The 23,987-nt window shown below is 37.8% G+C and overlaps 1 protein-coding gene across 5 annotated transcripts in view; it reads right to left on the reverse strand.

Moving 5' to 3' along the window:
* TMLHE (trimethyllysine hydroxylase, epsilon) overlaps positions 1 to 23,987 on the reverse strand; it is an 87,622-nt gene that overhangs the window by 62,463 nt on the left and 1,172 nt on the right. For 3 of the 5 annotated variants that reach the window (XM_045472112.1, XM_045472113.1, XM_045472109.1), the window contains exon 2: positions 7,367 to 7,557. In XM_045472112.1, coding sequence (XP_045328068.1) covers positions 7,367 to 7,547 — 181 coding nt within the window. In that variant the 5' untranslated portion in view covers positions 7,548 to 7,557. Of the gene's footprint in view, positions 1 to 7,366; positions 7,558 to 20,684; positions 20,877 to 22,937; positions 23,064 to 23,987 lie in introns of all 5 variants that reach the window. The other 2 variants (XM_045472110.1, XM_045472111.1) reach the window with 2 other exon arrangements.

Raw genomic sequence — 23,987 nt, forward strand, 5'->3', positions numbered from 1 at the left:
GCATGTATCCACCTGTATCTATATTAAGCTATACATGAGTTCATATTGATATCTCCAACTCTAATCCAGAACCACACGATTCATTCTAGCATTTCCCCTGTGCTTATTTGTAACCACACTCTCTGATGCTGAGAAACCTGGTTCCCACTGTCTGCCATGCTCTTATGTGTTTAATCCTGACACATATACAGCAGTTTTAGAATTGTAAATCTGTTTTCATATAAGAGACAACTTTAAAAACTAGAGTATAGTGTTTATGCATAGCTCCTTTTGTCTTTAGCCTTACGGTTTCCAGTCAAAGCACTGTTTTCCAACATTATATAGGCCACCACCTTTCCGTCCATTCCCTTCAATAGTTACATATTTATAATACAGTTGGATTCATTTATCACAGGATGTATTCCGTCCTCAGATCTGACTTCCTGGTTGATTTTCTAAAATTTGCATACATTTAAATTTGTATACTTTCACTTTTTGCTATAAACGTCTATAGGTTTTTTTTTCAAATGTAGTTATTGCTACTATATTTCCATACAGATTGTTTCTACCGGCCTAAAAATATCCCGTATTACACTACCTCCTCCCAACCCCCTGGCAACCACTGATTTGTATTCTGTCCCTATAGTTTTGCCTTTAACAGAATGTTATATGAATGAAATCATACAGTATGTAGCCTTTAATGGTCAGGCTTCTTTCATGTAGCAGAATGCATTTACGATTCATGCTGTTGTGTGAATTAATAGCTCATTAATTGTGTGAATTAATAGCTCATTACCTTTTATTGTTGAACAGTATTCCATTGTATGGATGTACTACGGTTTATTAATCAACCTTTGGAAGGATATCTTGGCAGCTTCCCACTTTTGACAATTATGAATAAAGCTGTTATTCATGTGCGGGGTTTAATTTTAGAGGAAACTGCCAAACTGTCTTCCAGAGTGGACATACCATTTCTGTATAATCACCAGCAATGTATAGGACTTTCTGTTGCTCTGCACCCTTGCCAGCATTTAGTACTGTCAGCTTTTTATTGGGGGGGGGGGGGCTTAGTTATTCCAGTATGTGTGCATGATATCTCGTTTTGGCTTTAATTTGCATTTACATAAAGAAAATAATGTTGAGCATCTTTTCACATGTTTATTTACCATACTTACATCCTCTTTAATGAAATGCCTGTTCATATCTTCCCACCCTTTTATTTTTTTAAATTTAATGTTTATTTATTTTGGGGAGAGAGATAGACAGACTGTGAGTGGGGAAGGAGCAGAAAGAGAAGGAAACACAGAATCTGAAGCAGGCTCCAGGCTCTGAGCTGTCAGCATAGAGCCTGATGTGGTGCTTGAACTCCTGAATCATGAGATCATGACCTAAGCCAAAGTCAGACACTTAACCGACTGAGCCACCCAGGTGCCCCAAGATCTTCCCGCCCTTTTAAAAAGTGGGTTGTTTTCTTACTAAGTTTAAGAGGTCTTTATATATTCTGCATGCAAGTCTTTACTCAGATATGTGGTTTGCAAAAATTATCTCCAAGTCTGTGGCTTTTCTTTTCATTCTCTTAAAAGTGTCTGCCAGTGGGGCGCCTGGGTGGCGCAGTCGGCTAAGCGTCCGACTTCAGCCAGGTCACGATCTCGCGGTCCGTGAGTTCGAGCCCCGCGTCAGGCTCTGGGCTGATGGCTCAGAGCCTGGAGCCTGTTTCCGATTCTGTGTCTCCCTCTCTCTCTGCCCCTCCCCCGTTCATGCTCTGTCTCTCTCTGTCCCCCCAAAAATAAATAAACGTTGAAAAAAAAAATTAAAAAAAAAAGTGTCTGCCAGAGAAAAAATGTTTTGAATTTTGATAGAGGCCAATTTATCATTTTTCCCTTAATGGGTTATACTTTTAAAGTTGTATCTAAGAACTCTGTTTAATCAAAGGTAATACTTTGTTCTGTTTTCTTACACAACTTTTATAGTTTTGCATTTTACATTTAGACCCATAATCAACTCTGAGTTAATAGTTACACCAAGTATGAGGTAAGTGTCAGCATTTTGATTTGTTTTGTTTTGTTTTGTTTGCACATGGATATCTAATTGTTCCAGCACCACTTTTTGGAAAAAAAAAATATTCATAGAATTGGCTTTGTATTTTTGTCAAAAATGAGTTGACCATATTTGTATGGGTCTATTCCTGGGTTTTCTCCATCTTGTTCCACTAATCTGTGTATCTATCCTTTTGCCAACACCACCCTGTCTTGATTATTATAGCTTTACAGTAAGTCCTAAAATCAGGTAGTTTGAGTCCTTTGGCTTTTTTTTCAGAATTGTATTGGCCAGTCTGGTACCTTTGCCTTTCCACATACATTTTATAACCAGTTTGTTGATATCTATAAAAAAAGCTTGAGTGGGATTGCATTGAATCTATAGATCATATTGAGAATTCTCATTTTAACAATATTGAGTCTTCTAATCCATGATCATGGAATGCCTTTCCAGTGATTTCATTCTTTCATTTCTTCCATCAGTGTTCCACAGTTTCCTGAATACAGATTCTAAAATATTTAACTATTTAAACTAAGTACTTATTTTTTGGTGCTATTATAAATGGTATTGCTTTCTTAATTTCAAATTGCAGTTGTTAGTTGTTATAGGAAAACAAATGACTTTTGTATATTAACCTTGTATTATGCAACTTCATTAAACTTACTCTCATGATTTTTTTGTAGATCCTTTGGGGATTTCTACATAGATAATCATATCATTTGCAAAAAAAAAAAAGTTTTATTTCTTCCTTTCTAATATGCATGCCTTTATTTTTCTTGCTTTATTGCACTAGTTAGGATTTCCAAAACAATGTTGAATACAAGTGGTGAGAAAAGGATATCCTTCTCTTATTCCTGATCTTAGGAGGAAAGAATTCAATCTCTTGACATTAAGTATGATGTTCGTTGTATGTTTTTCATATATGTCCTTTATTGGGTTAAGAAAGTTCCTTTCTATTACCAATTTGTTTAGCTTTTATAATAAATGGGTATTGAGTTTTGTTAAACTGTTTTTCTGAACCTAATGAGATGATCATATAGTGTTTCTTAGCCTATTCATATGGTGGATTACACTGATTTTTTTTTTAATGTTGAAAGAGGCTTGTATTCCTGGGATGAATCCTAGCTGGCCTTGATCCTTTTTATATATCATTGGATTTGATTTGTTAATATTCTGGCATGATTTTTATGTTTATGTTCATGAAATACTCATCTATAGTTTTTCTTTCTTTTACTGTCTTTGTCTAACTTTGGTATTAGGGTAATGATGACCTCAAAAAATAAGTTGTGAAATGTCCTTTATTCTTCTATTTTCTGGAGGACGATGTATAGAATTGGTGATATTTCTTTCTGAAATGTTTGGTAGAATTCATGAGTGAAACCATCTTGGCCAGGTGTTTTCTTTTTTGAAAGTTTTTTTTATTACTATTTCTTTAAAAGATTTGGGACTATTCAAGTTATGTAATTTTTCTTAAGTTTTGGTATTTTGTGTCTGCTCAGGTCGCCATAACAAAATGCATAGACTGGTTGGCTTAAACAATGTAAGTTTATTTTCTAATGGTTCTGGAGGCTAGAAGTCCAGGATCAAGGCACCAACTGGTTTGGTTCCTGGTGACAGCTCTCTTCCTGGTTTATATAGATGGCTACCTTCTTACTACATCCTCATGAGAGAAAGAAGGCTGGGGGGGCGGTGGGTAGGGAGATATCACTGGAAAATATCACCACTCTTCCTCTTTTATAAGGATAGTGCATTTGGGCCAGGGTTCTATCCTCATCATGTCATTTAATCACCCCCTTAAAGACCATCTCTCTAATACAGTAATATGGGGAGTTAGGGCTTCAACATGAATTTTGGTGGGAGGGAACAATTCAGTCCATAGTAGTGTATTTGTAGGAATTGGTCCATTTCATCTGAATTATCAAATCTATGGGCATAATGTTGTTTCTGGTATTCCTCTTATTGTCCTTTTAGTATCTGTAGGATCAGTGATAAAAATTCTTGACATTGGTAATCTTTCTCTCTTCCCTTCTTTTCTTGGTTAGTCTGGCTAGAGGCTTATCTGTTTTATTGATATTTTCAAATAAACAGTTTTGGGTTTATTGATACTCTTGTTTTTTTCTCCCCATTTTCTATATCATGGATTTCTGCTCTAATTTTTACTATTTCCTTCCTTTTGTTTGCTTTAGGTTTAATTTGCTCTTCCTTATCCAATTTCCTAATGTAGAAGTATAGGTTATTGATTTTTGACCTTTATTCTTTTCTAATATATACATTTATTGCTACATATTTCCCTCCAACCACTGCTTTAGCTGCTTACCATAAATTTTGATAAGTTCTGTATTCATTTTCAGTTAGTTCAAAATATTTTTAACTTTGAGACTTTATACCGATATATTTTTTGGAATACAGCTTAATTTCCAAATATTAGAGACTTCTATCTTTTTGTTATTGATTTCTAGTTGATTCCATTATGGTCAGAGTACATAATCTATGCTTTTAGATTCTTTCAAATTTGTTGAGCTTTTTTATGGCCCAGAATGTGGTCTGTCTTGGTGGATGTTTCATTTACATTTCAGAACAATATGTATTTTACTTTTCCTGGATGGACTGTTCTATAAATGTCAATTAGGTCAAGTTGGTTGATAGTGCCATTCAGGTTATTTATATCCTTACTGATTTTCTGGCTGCTTAATCTATCAATAACGGTGAAGAAGGAGGTTTTAACATTTCCAAGGACAATTGTGGATTTGTTTATTTCTAATTTTATATCAGTGTTTGCTTTATGTACTTCGATGGTCTGTTGTTAGGTTCTACATTTTTAAAATGGTTACATGTTCTCTTAAAGAACTGATCCCTTTATCACTATGTCATGTGCCTTTTTATCACTAATAATCTTCCTTGTTCTGTAGACTGCTTTGTCTGAAATATAGCTACTATTTGTTTGATTATCATTTGCATGGTGCTTCTTTCTCCATCCCTTAGTATCGTCCCACGGTGTGTGAATACTGTATGTTTTTGTCTCTTCTCCCTGTCTCTCTCTCTCTCTCTCTCTCTCTCTCTCTCTCTCTCTTGCATTTCAGTATGGGTAATTTCTACTGACCTATTTTTTACATCTACTGATTATATCTTTGAATATGTCAAGTCTACTGATGAACCCATTAATGTCATCCTTCAATTCTGTTGCTATGATTTTGATTTTAAAAATTCTTTCTTATATTTTTCATCACTCTGCTGACATTATCCATCTGGTCTTTATTTTGTCTCCCATCTCCATTACCCATTAGAGTCCTTAACATATTAGCCATTAATTTCCTGACTGATAATTTCCACACCTGTGTCACATGTGAGTCTAGTTCTCATTGTGCTTTGTCTCTTCAAATTGTTATTTGTTGCCTTTTAGCATGCTTTGTAATTTTGTTGTTGTTGAAAGGCACATGTGTTGTATAAAGCAGTAGCTGCTGAGGTAAATAAGACTTTAAGGTGAGTATTTATACCAATCTGGCCAAGAGAGGGGCTAGAGCTGATGTTTTTGTCTCCATGGGTACCAAAGGCATTGAATTCCTCTAGTGACCTTGTTTTTGTCTCTCTTCTTGGCCTTGGCCCTTCTCTTTGTGCTGTATCTCAGAAACTGCCTGTCTGTTGCAGCTCTCCCAGCTATAATCCACTGTTATTTTAACTGGGGGCTTATTATCAGGTTATAATGCATAATGCATAATGTATAATGTATGGAGGAGAAGGGCACTATCTAATATTTGGATTAAGTCTCAGTCTTTGGAGTAAACAGTGGGCCTATGTCTTTGGGTATAGCCTTCACAATTGTTTTTGTCCCTTTTCAGGGTTATAGGTTGACCAGTATTCCCCCAAAAGATGTTGAACCCATAATTTCTAGCTCCTGTGAATGAGACTTTATTTGGAAATAGGGTCTTTGAAGATGACCAAGATATGATGAGGTCATATGGTACTAGGTCATATTACACTATTGACCCTAAATCCCACAGCTGGTACCCTTATAAGGAGAGATATTTGAAGACACAGAGGACACACAGGGAAGAAGCCATGTGATGACAGGCAGAGAGTGAAGTGATGTTGCCATAAGTCAAGGAACACCAGGGATTGTCAGCAACTACTAGAATGTTGAGGAGGCAAGAAAGAGTTCTTTCTTAGAGTCTTTGGAGGGAATATATCCCTACCTGCCTTGGTTTCAGGCTTCTATCTTCTAGAACTGTGAAAAAATAAATGTCTCTTTTTGCTGTTTAACTTTTTAAAAAAGTTATTTATTTTGAGACAGAGAAAGCACGAGTGGGGAGGAGCAAAGAGAGAGGAGAGACAGAGAATCCCAAGTAGTCTCTGCACTCTCAGTACAGAGCCTGGCAAGGGGCTCAAACTCATGAACTGTGAGATCATGACCTTAGCCGAAGTCAAATGTTCAACTGACAGAGCCACCCAGGCTCCCCAGATTTCTGTTGTTTTAAGCCAACTAGTTTACGGTAGTTTGTTATAGCAGTGTTAGGAAACTAATAGACAGGGTAAAGCTTTTTTCCCCTCTGCCACCTAATACCTTACCTGGCTGTAGCATTCCCAGTCTATGCCTTTGAAACCCTCTTCCCTATGTACTGAGGCTTTCTTTTATTTTATTTTTCCCATTATATGAGAGAGAGAGAGCGGGACTGGAGTAGAGCAATGTTCCCTTCTCTTTTGCTAGGATGAGATTATACTGTTGCTGTATATTATTCTTGTCTTTCTTGCAACCTGTAGGATAATCTTGGAAATAAATGGCTAGAGGCCCTTACAACTGCACAGAAAATATTTTCAGTCCACATGAGAAGTATCTGATATTGAACAACAATGTGAATATAGTTAACACTTGAACTGTACACTCAAACATGGGTTAGATGTTACATTTCATTTCTGTGGGATACATCCAGTGGAATGCCACTTGGCGATCAAAAAGAATGAAATCTTGCCATTTGCAACGATGTGGATGGAGCTCGAGTGTACATTATTCTAAGCAAAATAAGTCAGTCAGAGAAAGGCAAATACCATATGATTTCACTCATGTGCAATTTAAGAAATAAAACAAACAAGCAAAGGGAAAAAAAAATAGAGTCAACCCAAGAAACAGACTTTACTATAGGGAACAAACTGAGGTTCCCAGAGGGGAGGTGGATGGGGAGATGGGTTGAACAGGTGATGGGCATTAAGGAGGGCACTTGTTGTCATGTGCACCAGGTGTTGTATGGAAGTGTTGAATCAATTCTACACCTGAAACTAATATTACACTATATGTTAACTGACTGGAATGAAAATAAAACTTAAAAAAAAATGAAGTATCTGTCTCCATATATCTTACCAAAATGATCTTCGTGTTGCTGCCAAGCACAGTTCAGAGACTTGGAGGCCGTATGGTGCCAACTGATGGCTAATGGAAACAAGCTTTTGAAGTTGGGCTGTTGGAAGGCTGAGCATGTGACTCCTCTGCTCAGCAGGTTCTGGAGCCTGCCGTGTAGATGGGACAGCCTGCAGCACCACATCTTAGAAAATCTGACAGTGAGAAGAGAGAGTTAGTAACAGTATTAAATAACCTTTATGAAGCTGTAGGAATAACACTACAGATGTAACTATATGAAAGAATAGATTTAATTATCTCAATTCAGGATTAAACAAAGGAAAAATTCTGAAAAGCTAAGCATAAGTGGTCTATAACCATTACTTCCATTTTCTCACTACATAGTCTTTTTGTATGTCTTGTAATCTTGCTTCTAACATACTATTTAACTGAAATGGTTCTTTAAAAATTCACTAATTAAACAAATTTTTTAAATGTTTATTTATTTTTGAGAGAGAGAGACATAGTGCAAACGAGGGAAGGGCAGAGAGGGAGACACAGAATCTGAAGCAGGCTCCAGGCTCTTAGCTGCCAGCACAGAGCCTGATGTGGGCCTCGAACTCACAAGCCGCAAGATCATGACCTGAGCTGAAGTCTGACACTTAACCGACTGAGCCACCCAGGCACTCCCGAAATTCAGTAATTTTAACGCTACCACCACATAGAAGAATTGCTTTACAGGTCTAATCCTTTTGGCCCTCTCCACTCGTGACACTATTTATTGATCACTCTCACCTGACTTCTTGAAACTTTTTTTTCCCACTGATTATGCATGATTGTGGGCAAGTTACTTAAACTCTCAGTCACTCTGGTTTCCTGTTTTGTAAAATGAGGATAATAATAATAATACTTATTTAATTTGTCTAATATAAAGACTAAAGTACTTAGAATTGTGTCTGTCCCATATTATTATTATCATTATCATTTTTATAATGATTATTGTTAGGGATAAAATATATCTGTTGGTAAAACTACCTTGACAAACCTGCTTAGAGTTGGTGACTCCCTGAGTGTCATGGTTTCAGAAAGATTAATAAAAAAAACTTCATTTGCATAATACCTTTAAAAGAATTAATTTGTTCTGTGAGAAAAGAGGGAGAAAGCCATCCAACTACAGAGAAGCTGTAGGGTGCTTGATGTGAACCTTTTCAATAACCCCTTAAGGTCACTAAACCCATAGAATGATTGCTTTCAGTGGTATGTGCATATGTGTGTGTGTGTGTGTGTGTGTGTGTGTGTGTGTGTGTGTGTGTCTGTGTGTGTGGTGTAAGCTGAGGAAGGAACTGAATGTCACGTTGATGCGGGACGACATCAATGATAAACACAAAGGCCATAGCTAGAGATGTAACTGCATATTCTGATGACTTGGGGTGATGACTTGGGCATATTCTGATGACAGGCTAGGAAATGAGGAACTAAAGTCAAATTTATTGATATTTTATGGGTGTAAGCAAGGAGCAGAGCATGGCAAGGCCTCTGCTGGTGTCTTGGTTACATTTATGTTCTCTACTGTCTCTTGTTTCTCAACCTCCTACCTACAGAGGCTGGCAAATTATAGTCCATGCCTAGTTTTATATGTCCCACAAGCTAAGAATGGATTTTATATTTTTAAAGGATTGTAGGGGTTCCTGGGTGGCTCAGTAACTTGAGCATCTGACTCTTGACTTCAGGTCAAGTCAAGATAACAGGATCATGAAATCAAGCCCCATGTCAGGCCCCATGCTGACTGTGGGGCCCGGTTAAGATTCTCTCTCTCCCCCTCCACCCCTCCCCCTTGCTCATGCTCACTCCCTCTCTCTCAAAAATAAATAAAAAATAAAAGGTTGTAAACAAGAACAAAAAATAATATGAGGCCAAGACCATATGTGGCCTGTAAAGTCTACAATATTTGCTATTTGGTCCTTCAAAGTACAATTTTTCCAACCCCTGGTTTAGTGCTCAGTTCTTTTTTTTTTAAGTTTATTTATTTTGACAGCAAGAGAGATGTGGTTGGTGGTGGGGGGAGCAGAGAGAGAGGGAGAGAGGGAATCTCAAGCAAGCTCTACATTATCAGCATAGAGCCTGATACGGGGCTTTCGTGAGATCACGACTTGCTGAAACCAAGAGGTGGATTCTTAACACACGAGCCACCCCTAGTTGACACTAATTCTTAATCGAATACTCTTCTCCCTTTACATCGGATTGCTCCCCCAGAAAACCACTCTTAAGCAAGTATATGTATTCCTTTCTTCATTATTTCACTCAACAAATATTACTGAGCATGTGTATAACAGGCTCTCTCTCTCTCTCTCTCTCTCTCTCTATATATATATATATATATTATTCACATCTTTTAAAATGTTTATTTATTTTTAATAGAGAGAGAGCATGAGCGGGGAAGGGGCAGACAGAGAGGGAGACACAGAATCCAAAGCAAGCTTCAGGCTTCTAGCTGTCAGCACAGAGCCCGATGCAGGGCTTGAAGTCACAAACTGTGAGATCATGACCTGAGGTGAAGTCAGATGCTTGACTGACCCACTCAGGCACCCCTCGCAGGTACTTTCTTAAGTACTGGGAAGAGAAACATAAATAAGTCAGCAATCTCGGCCACCATTCAAGAAGCTCACAATCTAGTGGGGAAGAAAGACAAATATAGGGTGATAACTACTGCTACTTGTGACATTTTTAAACACAGAATACAGTGAAAAACTGCAAAACCGGAAGGACTCCACGTGATCTATATTATTTGAAGAAGTGTTTCATTGTTTTGTATTTACTTACAAAATAAAATTTGCTCACATGTAAAAAGAAAAAAAAGTCTAAACAACCCATAAATATAGAAGAAAATAAAAAGTGAAACCTCCTGTCTTCAATATTTGTCATTCCCATTCATCAACAATCAACAATCAACAGTTTGGAGAACCAAATTCCAGATCACACGCATGTGAAGTCTCCACACCTTCTATTCTCACATACAAAAATACATTTTGCATTTTATAGTTTTCAGATCACTTCGGTAAATACTTAAGAGTGCAATTCACGGGGGGTTTCTGGGTGGCTCAATTGGTTAAGCATCCGACTCTTGGTTTTGGCTCAGGTCATGATCTCACGGTTCCATGGTGCTGAGCCCCACTTCAGGCTTTGCGCTGGCAGCACAGAGTTGGCTTGGGATTATCTCTTTCCCTCTATCTCTGCCCCTCCCACTTGTTCATGCTGTCTCTCTCTCTCTCTCTCTCTCTCTCAAAAATTAATTAATTAAAGCAATAAATAAAAAACTGACAATACCAAGTTATAACAAGGATGTGGAGGAACAGGAGTTCTGATTCATTGCTGGTGGAATGCAAAACAGTCTAGCTACTTTGGATGACAGTTTCAGTTTCTTATAATGTCAAATATAGATTTAGCATGTGACCCATCGATAGCACTCTTTTTTTAAAAAAGAGTTTATTTTTGAGAGAGAGGGTGTGAGCAGGGGAGGGACAAAGAGAGAGGGTGACAGAGGATCCGAAGAAGGTTCTGTGCTGACAGCAGAGAACCCAATGCAGGGTTCAAACTCATGAACTGTGAGATCATGACCTGAGCTAAAATTGGACGCTCAACCAACTGAACCACCCAGGTGCACCGTCAGTTTTTTAAATTTAGCTATTCTAATGGTTGTGCACGACACCTCATTATTTTAATTTGCATTTCCCTAATTATATATGATGTTGTGCATCTTTTCATAGTCTTAATTGCTATTTGTATATCTTCTTTGGCCAAGTATCTGTTCAGATCTTTTGCCCACTGAACATTTTTTAAATTAAGATTTTATTTCTTTAGACAAGTCTTAGGTTCACAGCAAAATTGAGGGAAAGATACAGAGATTTCCCCAGACATGCATAGGCTGCACCCTTATATCAACATCCCCATCAGAGTGGTACATTTGTTATAACTGATGAACCTATAATTGACACATCTGTATCACCCAAAGTCAATAGTTTACATTAGGGTTCACTCTTGGTGGCCTACATTTTATGGGTTTGCACATGTATAATGACATGTACCATCATTATAGGATCATACAGATTAATTTCACTTTTTGACTGCCATAAAAATCCTCCCCGCCATGGATTTAATATGCAATGTTCCATTTTTCAGTTCATTTAAATATTTTCTAATTTACATTGTGATTTTTAAAATTTGACCAACAGGTTATTTAGAAGTATACTACATATTTTAGGGAGATTTTCTAGTTTTTTTTAATGTTTATTTATTTTGAGGAAGAGAGAGACAGAGTGTGAGCCAGGGAGGGGCAGAGAGAGAGGGAGACAGAATCTGAAGAGGGCTCCAGGCTCTGAGCTGTCAGCACAGAGCCTGATGTGGGGCTCGAACCCATGAACTGCGAGATCATGACCTGAGCTGAAGTTGGACGGTTAACTGACTGAGCCACCCAGGCACCCCTCTAGATTTTTCATTATTATATTCTAACTTCATTTCGCTCTGAAGTGAACAAAAGCAAGCAAACAAACAAACACCTAGTATAAATGACTGTAATTGTTTCAAGTTTTTGAGACTTACTTTATGGCCCAGGATTACCATCTATTTTTCTGTGTGCATAAAAAGGACATTACAAAATCTCTCCTATGTCTAGTAAATATTCCTATCTTAAAGTCAACGTTGAGCATTTCTTCGCTAACTGACTTTAGAGCCTGAGATTTCCACATTAATTCAATCTTTGGATTTAGGCAACACAGGGATCCTGTTACCATGTGTTCTGGGTACCGGTACTTTTATAGATGTAGTGTGTCAGATTGGTTCAAATCCTCAGTAGGATTGACATTTGATGAAGAAACCAAGATACATCCCAGGTGGGTCTGCTTGTTGAGGGTGGCTTCAGTAAACTGCCACTGAACAGGATCCCAGGTGGCTATGGAAAGACCCCTAATGAGGGGAGCTCTGAAAATGGAGTGGCTATACTCTTTCCTAGAAAAAAAAAAAAAACCTTCAACTTTGTCCGTTATTAATATATCTCCATCTGTTGTCTTTTGGATGGTGTTGGCATTGTATATTTCTTCCACCCTTTAACTTTCAATTTGCCTGTATTTGTACATTTAACTTGTGTCTCTTATAAATAGCACATAGTTATATTTTGTTTTTTAAACAGTTTAATATTCTTTGTTGTTTAATTAACGTGTTCAGTTCATTTACATTTAACACAATTATTGATATATTTGAACTTAACTCTAGTATATCAATATTTGCTTTCTATTTCTCTTGCCTGTTTTGTTACCTTTTCTCTGTTGTTTTCTTTTATACTTATTAGGTAATTTATATTATTCAATTTCCTCCTTTGTTTACTTGTTTATTATACATTCTTTTACTGGTTTTTAAAAAGGAGTTATTCTAGGACTTACAACATGTATCTTTGACTTATTAAATTATAATGCAGATTAGAGAATTTATATTCACTCCATTTATATTCCTTCCTCAACTACTATTGTGTATTTTAATTAACACATATATATCCCACATAACATGACATTACTATTTTTGTTTTATACAACCAAGGGGCATTCAAACCTACTCACATATTTAACCTCTCCATCACACTTCATTCCATCTTATAGCTCCCAGCTTTTATTTGGGATCATTTTACTTCTGCTTGAAGATCATTAATATTACCTTTGCAGTTGGTGGCAGATTCCCTAAGTTTTGAACCATCTAAAAACAGCTTTTACTTCCATTTTTAAAAGTTTATTTATTTATTTTGAAAGAGAGAGAGAGAGAGCATTAGAAGGGGAGGGGCAGAGAAAGAGGGAGAGAGACAATCCCAAGCAGGCTCCACACTGCCAGCACAGAGCCTGACACAGGGCTTGATCCCACGAACCCTGAAATCATGACCCGAGCCAAGATCAAGAGTCAGATGCTTAACTGACTGAGCCACCCAGGCACCCCTACTTCCATTTTTGAAGGCTATTTTCACTGGATATAGAAATTTGGATTGGCAGTTACTTCCTCCAGCATTTTGAAGATGTCATTCCATTATCTTCATGTTGTTTCTGTCAAGAAGTCAAAGCCAATCTAACTGCTGCTCCGTATTAGGTATTACATCTTTTTTCTCCAACTACTTTTACGTTTTTATCTTTTTCTTCATTTTTAGCAGTTTTTACAAAAACACCTAGATAAGGTTTTCTTTGTATTTATTCTTCTTTGAGTCACAGCACTTTTTGAATCCTTGACTTGATGTTTGTGATAGACAGAATTCTAAAGTGACTTCCAGTGATCTTTGTCAAATTATAATCCCTTTCCTCTAGAGTATGAATATGATGGGATTTCACTTGAGTGATTAAGCAATGTATAATGCACAGATGACTTTTAGAAACATCCTTGGTTGGACTGTCCTTATCCAGCCATCCCTTAAAAGGGACAGGGATCTTTCTGGTGAGAGATGTGAAACCAGAGAGGGATTTGCTGTCAAGGAGATTCTCCATTGGCTTTGAAGATGGAGGGGACCACAGGGAAAGTCATGCAGGCCGTCTCAAGGAGAGGAGAGTGAGTAACAGATGGCATGCAAGAAGGAAACAGCAACCTCAGTCCTACAGCCATGCGGAACTGAATTCAGCCAACAATCTGAATGAAGCTGAATGTGCATTCTTAGCCAGAGCCTTCAGAAAGGAATGCAGGCTGGCCAATACCCTCATTTTAGCCTTTAATATACTGGCCAGTAATGACAAACCTGGTATCCTGATCTATAGAACTGTGAACTAATAAGTGGGTGTTAGTTTAATCTATTAAGTGTCTGGTAAGTTGGTATGCAGCAATAGCAAAATAATACAATGCTTTTGTTACTTTTAGAAAACTCTTAGTTACCATCTCTTCATGCTTCTGTACCATTCTATCTCTCCTCTCCCGCTAGGGCTCCTATTACAAATATATCAGACCTTTACATGTACTAGGTGCCAGGCATTGTTACAAGTGCTGGAAATGTATCAGTAAACAAAACAAATATTCCTGTCCTCAGGCCTCATGAAGCACCTTTTAATGGCCTCCGGATATCTACTGTACCTAAACTGGCTCCTCCCACAGTGTTCTTCCTCACAGTCAATTCCAGTAACATCCAATCAGTTCTATAACTGGTTCAATCTGAAATCTGTGCTTCAAACTGATACCTCCTCTTTAAAATTTCTCCCCTATGGGGGTGCCTGGGTGGCTCAGTTGGTTGGGCGTCTGACTTCAGCTCAGGTCATGGTCTCACAGCTTGTGAGTTTGAGCCCCGCATCAGGCTCTGTGCTGGCAGCTTGGAGCCTGGAGCCTGGTTCGGATTCTGTGTCTCCTTCTCTCTCTGCTCCTCCCCCACTTGTGCTGTGCGTGTGTCTCTCTCTCAAAAATGAATAAACATTTTGAAAAATTTTGAAAAAATAAAATTTCTCTCTTATGGGCAATTATCAAATCATAACTTTTACTCTCTAAGAAATTCCCTAACCTGACCCACTGCATTATAGCTTTACTTGCCACCATCCCAGTCAAAGCCCACTGTTATTTCTCTCCCAAAGACTGTATGTAATAGTCTTCTAATTGATCTCTCCATATACACATGTGCCCTCCCTTCAAACCATTTTGCACACTATAGGAGGAGTGAACTAAAATAGACTTGTTGGTATGTAATTCTCTCTGAATGGATCCCTAAGGCCTTCAGGGTGAAGTCCATCCAAGTTTGTTATCATGTTACATAATGCCTTCTTTTACCTGGTCCTGAGTTACCTTTCAGCCTCACTTCCTCCTTGTACTTCATTGCTTATTGTTTGCCAGACTCACTATACTCTTTCCTGATTCTAAGAAATTCATGTTCATGCCCTTTGTTCTCTCAAACAGAGTAGGAAACCCTGACTTTTATTCATATTTCAAGAATCAGTAGAGATACCATTTCATTTAAGAATTCTTCCCTAAATTCCCAGAATGAAGCTTTCTTTGGTTCTCTCTTAATATTCTGTTTATGTCTCTATATTCCTTCTTTGTACATTTTGATGAAACTATGTTTTTATGTCTCTCTTCCTAGTAATATTTGGATGCTCCTCAACAGGAAGATGTATGTCTCATTAATTTTTGTACTCTAACATCTAGCATCTAGCTTTGTAAAACTCCATAAATGTTTGTGGGAATTCAATCGAATTACTTTTCTCCCAACTTCCTATTTTCTTTAAATCTGGTAAGATGTCTGTTGTAACTCTTCACTTTACTCAGTAATGAAAATAGTCAGGTCAAACCAAAGGTAGGCTTTGCAGGAGGCCAACAGAAACTCTTCCTTTGCCTATGGTCTCTTAATCAGTTCCCTTTGAGTATGTAAATTTAATTAATTAATACATAATTATATTAATTATAAAACCCATCAAAATATAGATTTATAATTCTTGTTCATGAAGGTTTCATGAAAGAGTTGTTAAAATCTTAATGAAATTTCATTCACTAATTCACGTAATGCACATTATGTCTGCCAAATTTCCATAAACTACCCCTAATAAGCTTTTTTTTAAAAAAAATTACATTTGTGTGAAATGTCTTTGTTGATAACTTTGTAATTTTCTAAGTACATACTTACTTGAAAGCCTGTTCTAGAATCCAACCCAGGAGATACTTAGTTCACTGATTAATAGATTGAAAATTCTTCCTTCTTTGTCTTTGTTAGAAGTGGATGGGGCGCCTGGGTGGCGCAGTCAGTTAAGCGTCCGACTTCAGCCAGGTCACGATCTCGCGGTCCGTGAGTTCGAGCCCCGCGTCAGGCTCTGGGCTGATGGCTCAGAGCCTGGAGCCTGTTTCCGATTCTGTGTCTCCCTCTCTCTCTGCCCCTCCCCCGTTCATGCTCTGTCTCTCTCTGTCCCAAAAATAAATAAAAACGTTGAAAAAAAAATTAAAAAAAAAAAAAGAAGTGGTAATATATTTACATAAATCCAGTCTTAAAGCACTTCTCCTATTCTCCATAATTCCTTTGATCATTGAGAGTAGTGTAATGATATCATCTGACTTACAGCTTTCCCATACCAGGACACATGCACACTGTTCTTGTTCTTTTTGCAAATATGTATTTCTACCAACCTGAGGTGATTTTTGGGCCTTATGTTTCCAAATACTGATGCTTTAGGCACATACCACCTGTTATATTCATCCTTCTTTTCATATTATTCTTTTAAAAAGGGAACTATGAGCTCATTGTAAAACTTCCTATGTAGCCCCATGGTTTCCCTCATTTCTCCTTTAATACAATAATTTGCTGTTTCATAGTCAAAATTATGTTTTTGAGAGCTTCCCAATCTTCAGAGTCTAAAACTATCTTAATGTAAATTAAGGTCCAACAAGTATCAATCACAATAACAGAAACTTTTGGAGAACAGCCATAGCTAGAAATTCTAGTCAGAGTAGGCAATTACATAATAGGTCAATTTGAATCTTTTCATGGTTATTACTAAGGAAGAAGCATTACCTCCTGAAAGGCTTAAAGCCAAGAATCCATTTAGCTCCCGTCAATTTTTCCTTCCAATGTCTCTCGGATTTGTCCTCCTTTTTCCATTCCTATAGAAGCCTTCATCACCTCATGCCTGGACTACTGCCATAGGCTAGATGGTTTCTTTGCCTCTAGTCCATCCACATTCCAATCCATTTTCCATACTATTGCCAGATTAATCTTCTTAAAACACTTTCATCATGTCACTCTCCAGCCTGAGATCTAGCTCAAATGTCACCTTCTTTGTAAAATCTTCCTAACTGCCCTAGGCAGAGGTAATAGCTGCCTAGTCAATGTTTTCATAGTTCTTTGTGCATACCCTTATTAGTGCACTTACAACATGTATAATAATCACCTGCTTAAATTATTATCTTTCTCTCCCCTTTTGCTAAGAGCTCCTTGAGGGAAGGCAAAAGGATTGAGTCATGTCTTTACAATGGCACTCAAGGTTTTACATAATTGGCCCCATCTTGCCCCACCACCTCAGGGGCTTTACCTATGTTTCCTCTGACTATCATGTTCTCCCTCTTATTCTTTCTACTCATTCTTCAGGTCTCAGATTAAATATCAATTCACTGAAGAAAACTTCCCTAACACTCCTAACTAATTAATTAATCAACTCATTTAAAAAATATTTATTGGACGCCAACTTTGTTCCAGGCACTATTTTAGGCGCTTGGGATATATAAGTGAACAAAAAAGACAAACACTCCTCCTTTCATGGAGTGTATCTTCCAGTGGGAGGAGGGAGATGATTAAAGATAAACACAATACATAAGTAAACTATATAACACATTATAAGATGATAAGAGCTATGAAAAAAATCCAGCATGAAAAAGGGGTAGGCTGGAGGTAGTAGGAGGTTTAAATATGATGGTAAGGCTAAACCTCATTGAGAAAGATGACATTTGAACAAAGAGGAAGTTAGTCATGAAGATATCCAGTGTAAAGTAAGTTAGTGCAAAGGTTCTAAGCTGGGATTATATCAGATCTACTTTTATCCTCCTTTTTTTTTTTTTTCAACGTTTATTTATTTTTGGGACAGAGAGAGACAGAGCATGAATGGGGGAGGGGCAGAGAGAGAGGGAGACACAGAATCGGAAACAGGCTCCAGGCTCTGAGCCATCAGCCCAGAGCCCGACGCGGGGCTTTAACTCACGGACCGCGAGATCGCGACCTGGCTGAAGTCGGACGCTTAACCGACTGCGCCACCCAGGCGCCCCTATCCTCCTTTTAAAGATACTTTCTATTGATTTCCTTCATGAGTCATAATAAAATTTGCTAGCATCTTCTTTTTTCTCTCCCCTCCTTCTGACCCAGCCTCTAATTTAAACCTATATTTTCTTACTCCTGGTTAGTATCTATGTCCTCTTTCTACACCCATTTTTTGTTACTTGTGTAATATCTATATTTCAGAGTATAAAATATTTGCCTCTATTCTGTCATTTCATCTTCCTCACTTATTCTTAGCTTTACAAGTAAACATAGTTACAGCTCACCATTAAACATACGTCAAATGTCTCCTATGATTTCTAGGTTATCTGAAGCTTTTTTATTTCCATTAAATACCTTAGTAAAGCATCATGGAACTAATATTTCCTGAGTCTTGCACATTCATTATAGCTTGCATTTATGACTTAAAGTTAACTTAGTTGGATAGAAAAACCTTTGGCTCTCGTCTTCCTGTTGTTTAGCTATCACATTTATAACAAGTAGTTTTCTAACATCAAAACATTTGTAGATTTCTCCGAGGTTTCTTCTGGAGCGCTTTCCCTGGAAGAACTCTAAGACTACATTTAAATACATATAGATATTTATTATAGTTACTATATGTAATAAATATTTATTACATGTTAATCAAATGCAGACTTTTATACATTTATTATATATAACCTTTTAATATATATTATATACATATAATTATATATAATATATAAAACATTTACTCTATTTATATATGAAATTCATTTATGTTTACATATATGTATAAAACCCATTATATATACATATACATATATATATATAGTTAGTATATATATGTATATAGTATATATACATATACTATATACGTATATATGTACATATACTATATACGTATATAGTATATAGTATGTATACATATATTATATATATATAGTTAGTATATACACATATAGTAACCTTTTGGTGTGTATTCAGGAATCTGGTGTTCACGGGTGAGCAGACCCTTTGTGGAAGAAGTGCAACACTGGCCTGCTGCAGTGACCAGTTCTGTCCAGAGTCTTTCAGAACATGGAGATTCCTTGAGGAGCTAGGTGAGGCCACCACAGTGCACTCTGGGCTGCATTTCTTCCACTTTTCCACTTCCACTTTTGGTCTTTTTTATAGGCATTTGAACCCACATCCTAATTAAGGCTCATCTACAGCCTAGACTAAGACGGAAAAGTTTCTTTGATGTATCACTATTCTGTTGGTGGAGTTTTTGCTAAACTGTGTGTAGATCTTTGAGGTTCTCCGTCCCAATTCTATGACTTGTAAGGACCCAAGGCCTTCTCCTGCAAGCATTGACACTCAAGCCAAGGTAGAGTACCTGACTAGACATTTTTGTGAAGACATCCAGATGGTCAACACACATGAAAAGATGCTCAACATCACTCACCATCAGGGAAATGCAAATAGAAGCCACAATGAGATATCACCTTACACCTGTCAGAATGGCTAAAATCCAAAAGACAAGAAATAATAAGTGTTGGTGAGGATGCGTGTTGGTGGGAATGCAAATTGGTACAGCTGCTGTGGAAAACAATATGGAGGTTCCTCAAAAAATCAAAAATAGAACTAAACTATGGTCCAATAATTCCACTATTGGGTATTTACCCAAAGAAAACTAAAACACTAATTTAAAAAGATCTATGTACCCCTATTTTGTTGCAGCATTATTTATAATAGCCAAAATATGGAAGCAACTTAAGTGTCCACTGATAGACAAATGGATAAGGAAGACGTGGTGTGTGTGTGTGTGTGTGTGTGTGTGTGTAACAGAATACTGTTCAGCCACAAAAAAGATAAAATTTTGCCATTTGGACAACATGAATGGACCTAGAAGGCATTATCCTAAGTGAAATAAATCAGACAGAGAAAGACAAATACCATGTGATTTCACTCATATGTGGAATTTAAAAAGCAAAACAAATGAATAAACAAACAAACAAAAAGCAGAATCAGACCTATAAAAACTGAGAACAAATTGATGGCTGCCAAAGGGGAGGGGAGTGGGGGGATGGGAAAAATGGGTGAAGGGGAGTGAGAGATACAGGCTTGCAGTGATGGAGTGGATAAATCATGGGAATAAAGGGAACAGCACAGAGAATATAGTCAATGGTATTGTAATAGTGTTTTATGATGACAGATGGTAGCTGCACTTGTGGTAGGCACAGTATAATGTATGGAGATGTTGAATCACTATGTTGTATACCTGAAACTAATGTAACACTGAGTGTCAACTCTACTCAAATTAAAAGAAATTTAAAAGTCACTCAAGCCCTAGGCTTTTACTTCTGGTTAGGTTGAAGAAAGTTACAAAAGATTGTTTCACCAGCCCGAAAAGTGAGAATCAGCCAGATAAGCTACAAGATCATAGTTTAAAAACCTCATCAGACTTTGGGTTTAAGTTCTGACACGTAAAGAGCTTGGATCTTGTCATTCCCGTCCTAACAATAAGAAAAAGGTGATCAAATTGAGAAACAATGGCTCTTCTTAGATTTAGACAACTGAGGTTGCAGGGCAAACTGCCACCCAAAATCTGGAGAGACTGGCAAAGCCAGAGAAGCACAGCCAAGATCTATTTACGTGGAGGAGAAACTCCATTCACTTAAATGGTAATTTTGATGAACTGCTGGAGGCTGAGTGTGGTCCACCTTGAGAAGGAGAGACTTCTGGGATCATAGTCTTAAGGGGGAACCCACACTTTCATGGGTTTTTACCTCCATGAATCCCACCAGGATCTTATGGTACAGGGTCCAAAACAATTCCTGCATGGTTCTGGCAGGGGAGGGGAGAGTAAACATTGCATTGTCCATAATAGAGTATTCTCCAAACAGAGCTGTCTCTATAACAAAGGCCTGCTCTCCAGGGGAAAAGACTTTAATCAGAGTCTTATCCCATCTGGGGAAAGGGCCCTTCTCTTACTTGAGCCTTCTTAAGCCTTTCCATGTTACTAAAAGGGAGGTGGTATGAAACACTGTTAAGGACACAGGCCCACTAAAGAACTAAGATTTAATCATAAGATTATATAATGCATCCCCTATCTCACACCTTACCACCATGCCATCAGACTTCCGTATAATAAGAGTGGATTATTAAATGAAGGATCTGCAAGATGTAGACTCTATCTGATGAGTAGTACTTAAGGCATAGGAGGGACAAAAGGGAGACAAAAATCAAGGACACTAGGAAAATGTGAAGTCTTTGACACCTACAGCTACCACAAACATTACATACAGCCCAACTTCCAGCCAGATTAAACAAAACCTCATATTAAAGGCTATTTATGTCAGTACCATTACACAATACATTATGCCTGAATTTCAACAAAAAAATTATAAGGCACATTAAAAGCAAAACAAACAAACAAACAAACAAAAAACCCAAACCTAGTCTTAAGATAAAAAACAAGTATCAGAGCCAGACTCAGATATGACAGTTTTGAAAGAAAAGACATGATTAATACGTTAAGGGCTCGATTGGAAAAAGCAGGCAATATTCAAGAACAGATGGGTAAATGTAAGCAGAGAGATGGAAATTCTACAAAAGTATCTAAAGGAAATGTTAGAAATTAAAAAACACTGTAACAAAAATAAAGAATGCCTTAGATGAGCTCATCAGTAGACTGGACATGGTCAAAGAAAGAATCAGTGAATGTAAGCATAAGTCAAGAGAAACCTCCCAAACTGAAATTCAAAGAGAAAAACAAATTTTAATAAAGCTCAGAACAGAATACCTATGAACTATGGGGCATTTTCAAGAGGTGTGACATACACTTAATTGATTAGCAGGAAGTAAAGAAAGGAGCTGAAGGAATATTTGAGGTAATAATGGCTGAGAATTTTCAAAAATTATTGACAAACACCAAACCACAGATCCAGGAAGGTCAGAGAATGAGCATGATAAATATCAAATAAAAAAACCTAGGGGTGTCTGGGTGGCTCAGTTGGTTAATCCAACTCTTGATTTCAGGTCAGGTCATGATGTCACTGTTCATGAGATCGAGCCCCACATCGGGCTCTGTGCTGTCAGCACAGAGCAGAGCCTGCTTTGGATTCTCTCTGCCCCTGCCCTACTCAGGCTCTCTCTCTTTCCCTCTCTCAAAATGAATAAATAAACAACAAAAAAAGAAAAAGTCTATACAGAGGCATGTGATATTGAAGAACCCGGGGTGGGGGGAGAACACCTTAGAGAGCAAGGATAAGAATTATGAGAACTTCTCTAAATATATTTAACAAAATTTGGAAGATGAAGTTTTTTTTTTAAATGGATAAGTAAGTAAGTCACAGAGATGAAAAGCCCAGCATAGAGAACATAGCCAATAATAATACAATAACATTGTGTGTTGACAGATGGTGACTGCATTTATCTTGGTAAGTACCAAGTAATGTATAGGACTGCAGAATCAATATGTTGTACACTTGAAACTAACATAACATTGTATATCAATTCTATTTCAATGACAATAATTTTTTAATAAATGAATTTAAAAAACTATGTTGCTGGCTTGAAATTTGGAGTAGCAGTGGGGGAAAAGAGAAGTGGATAGGTTTAAAAATATTCAGGAAGCAGAAGTGAGAAGATTTTGTATTGATTCTATATTGGGAATCGGGAAGAGAGAGGATGCCTCCGACTTAGCTTGCTTAAAGTGGAATTGCTGTTCGCCTCCGAACTTACTGTCTTCCTTCACTGCTAATCTCAGTGAGTGGATCAGCATGCTGGCACAGACTAAGCATTCATTGATTGTCTTTGGAGTGAAAGAATAAATGAATGGAGTAGAAATACGGCCAAAGCAAGTTCACTCACCAGTGCCTGCCAAACAGCCAGTCCTAAACTCACCCTCAAGGTCGGCTCAGCAGAGGCCTATCACAGTTTCCCTCTCACTTTATCAACCGTTTGGAAAATCGCCATATCTCAGGTCCAGAAGAACACCCACCTTCACATCAGACACTCCTTGCCTAGAACCTGTAGGTGTGGCACAGACCGGGTTTTGCCAGGAGCCTCTTCTGTAATTTCTTTACATGAGGCCAATGGCACAGCGTACAACCCTTAGGAGCACAGGGGACGTTTGGTGTTGTAGAAACAGGGTCACAATGGCACCCAACTGGTGGATCTGTGTTCACCTTGGCTTGGATCAGAGACTCTTCCCACCAAACGGGTTTCTTAATCCAGCCTCTCCCCCCAGACCCTCGGGCTGGCAGGCAAAAACTACAACTGCCAGAAACACCACAGACATCAAGTGATCAGCTTGGGATATTTTATTGCTTCTCCCAGCCAGGGCTGACAAGCAGAGATACAGAACTGCTTGTGGTTCCTGGTACAGAGACCAAAACCAGGAAGTGATCTGTCCCAGTGCAGATTTCCCAGAAATAAGAATGAGATGGGGTATGTGGACGATGCGCCTCAGACTCAACTAACCCAGTGACCATTCCCTTCATCATATTGGTTATGAGATAGAACACATCTTTAAGTATGGTGACAAATACATTCATGTCTCACGGTTGTGAAGACTACAGGATTTTGCATAGTATATGGCTGTCATTATCATTATAAGCAGTTTCTTAATGAGATGGAATTGGAATGACACCAAAATGTTGGTCCATAGTGTTTATAATTCTATCTCCAGAGTTAATGTACAATAAACTGTATGTAAGTTTTACTATAATGATTCCTCAAAGGACAATGCCAGCTAAGAAGCAACTCTAATTTTTTTTTAATGTTTATCCATTTCTTGAGAGAGAGAGACAGAGTGTGAGTGGGGGAGGGGCAGAGAGACAGGCAGACACAGAATCGAAGCAGGCTCCAGGCTCTGAGCTGTTAGCACAGAGCGTGACGCGGGCCCGAACCCACCAACTGCGAGATCATGACGCAAGCCGAAGTCGGACACTT

This window comes from Leopardus geoffroyi, chromosome X (assembly GCF_018350155.1).
Source record: "Leopardus geoffroyi isolate Oge1 chromosome X, O.geoffroyi_Oge1_pat1.0, whole genome shotgun sequence".
NCBI lineage: Eukaryota > Metazoa > Chordata > Mammalia > Carnivora > Felidae > Leopardus > Leopardus geoffroyi.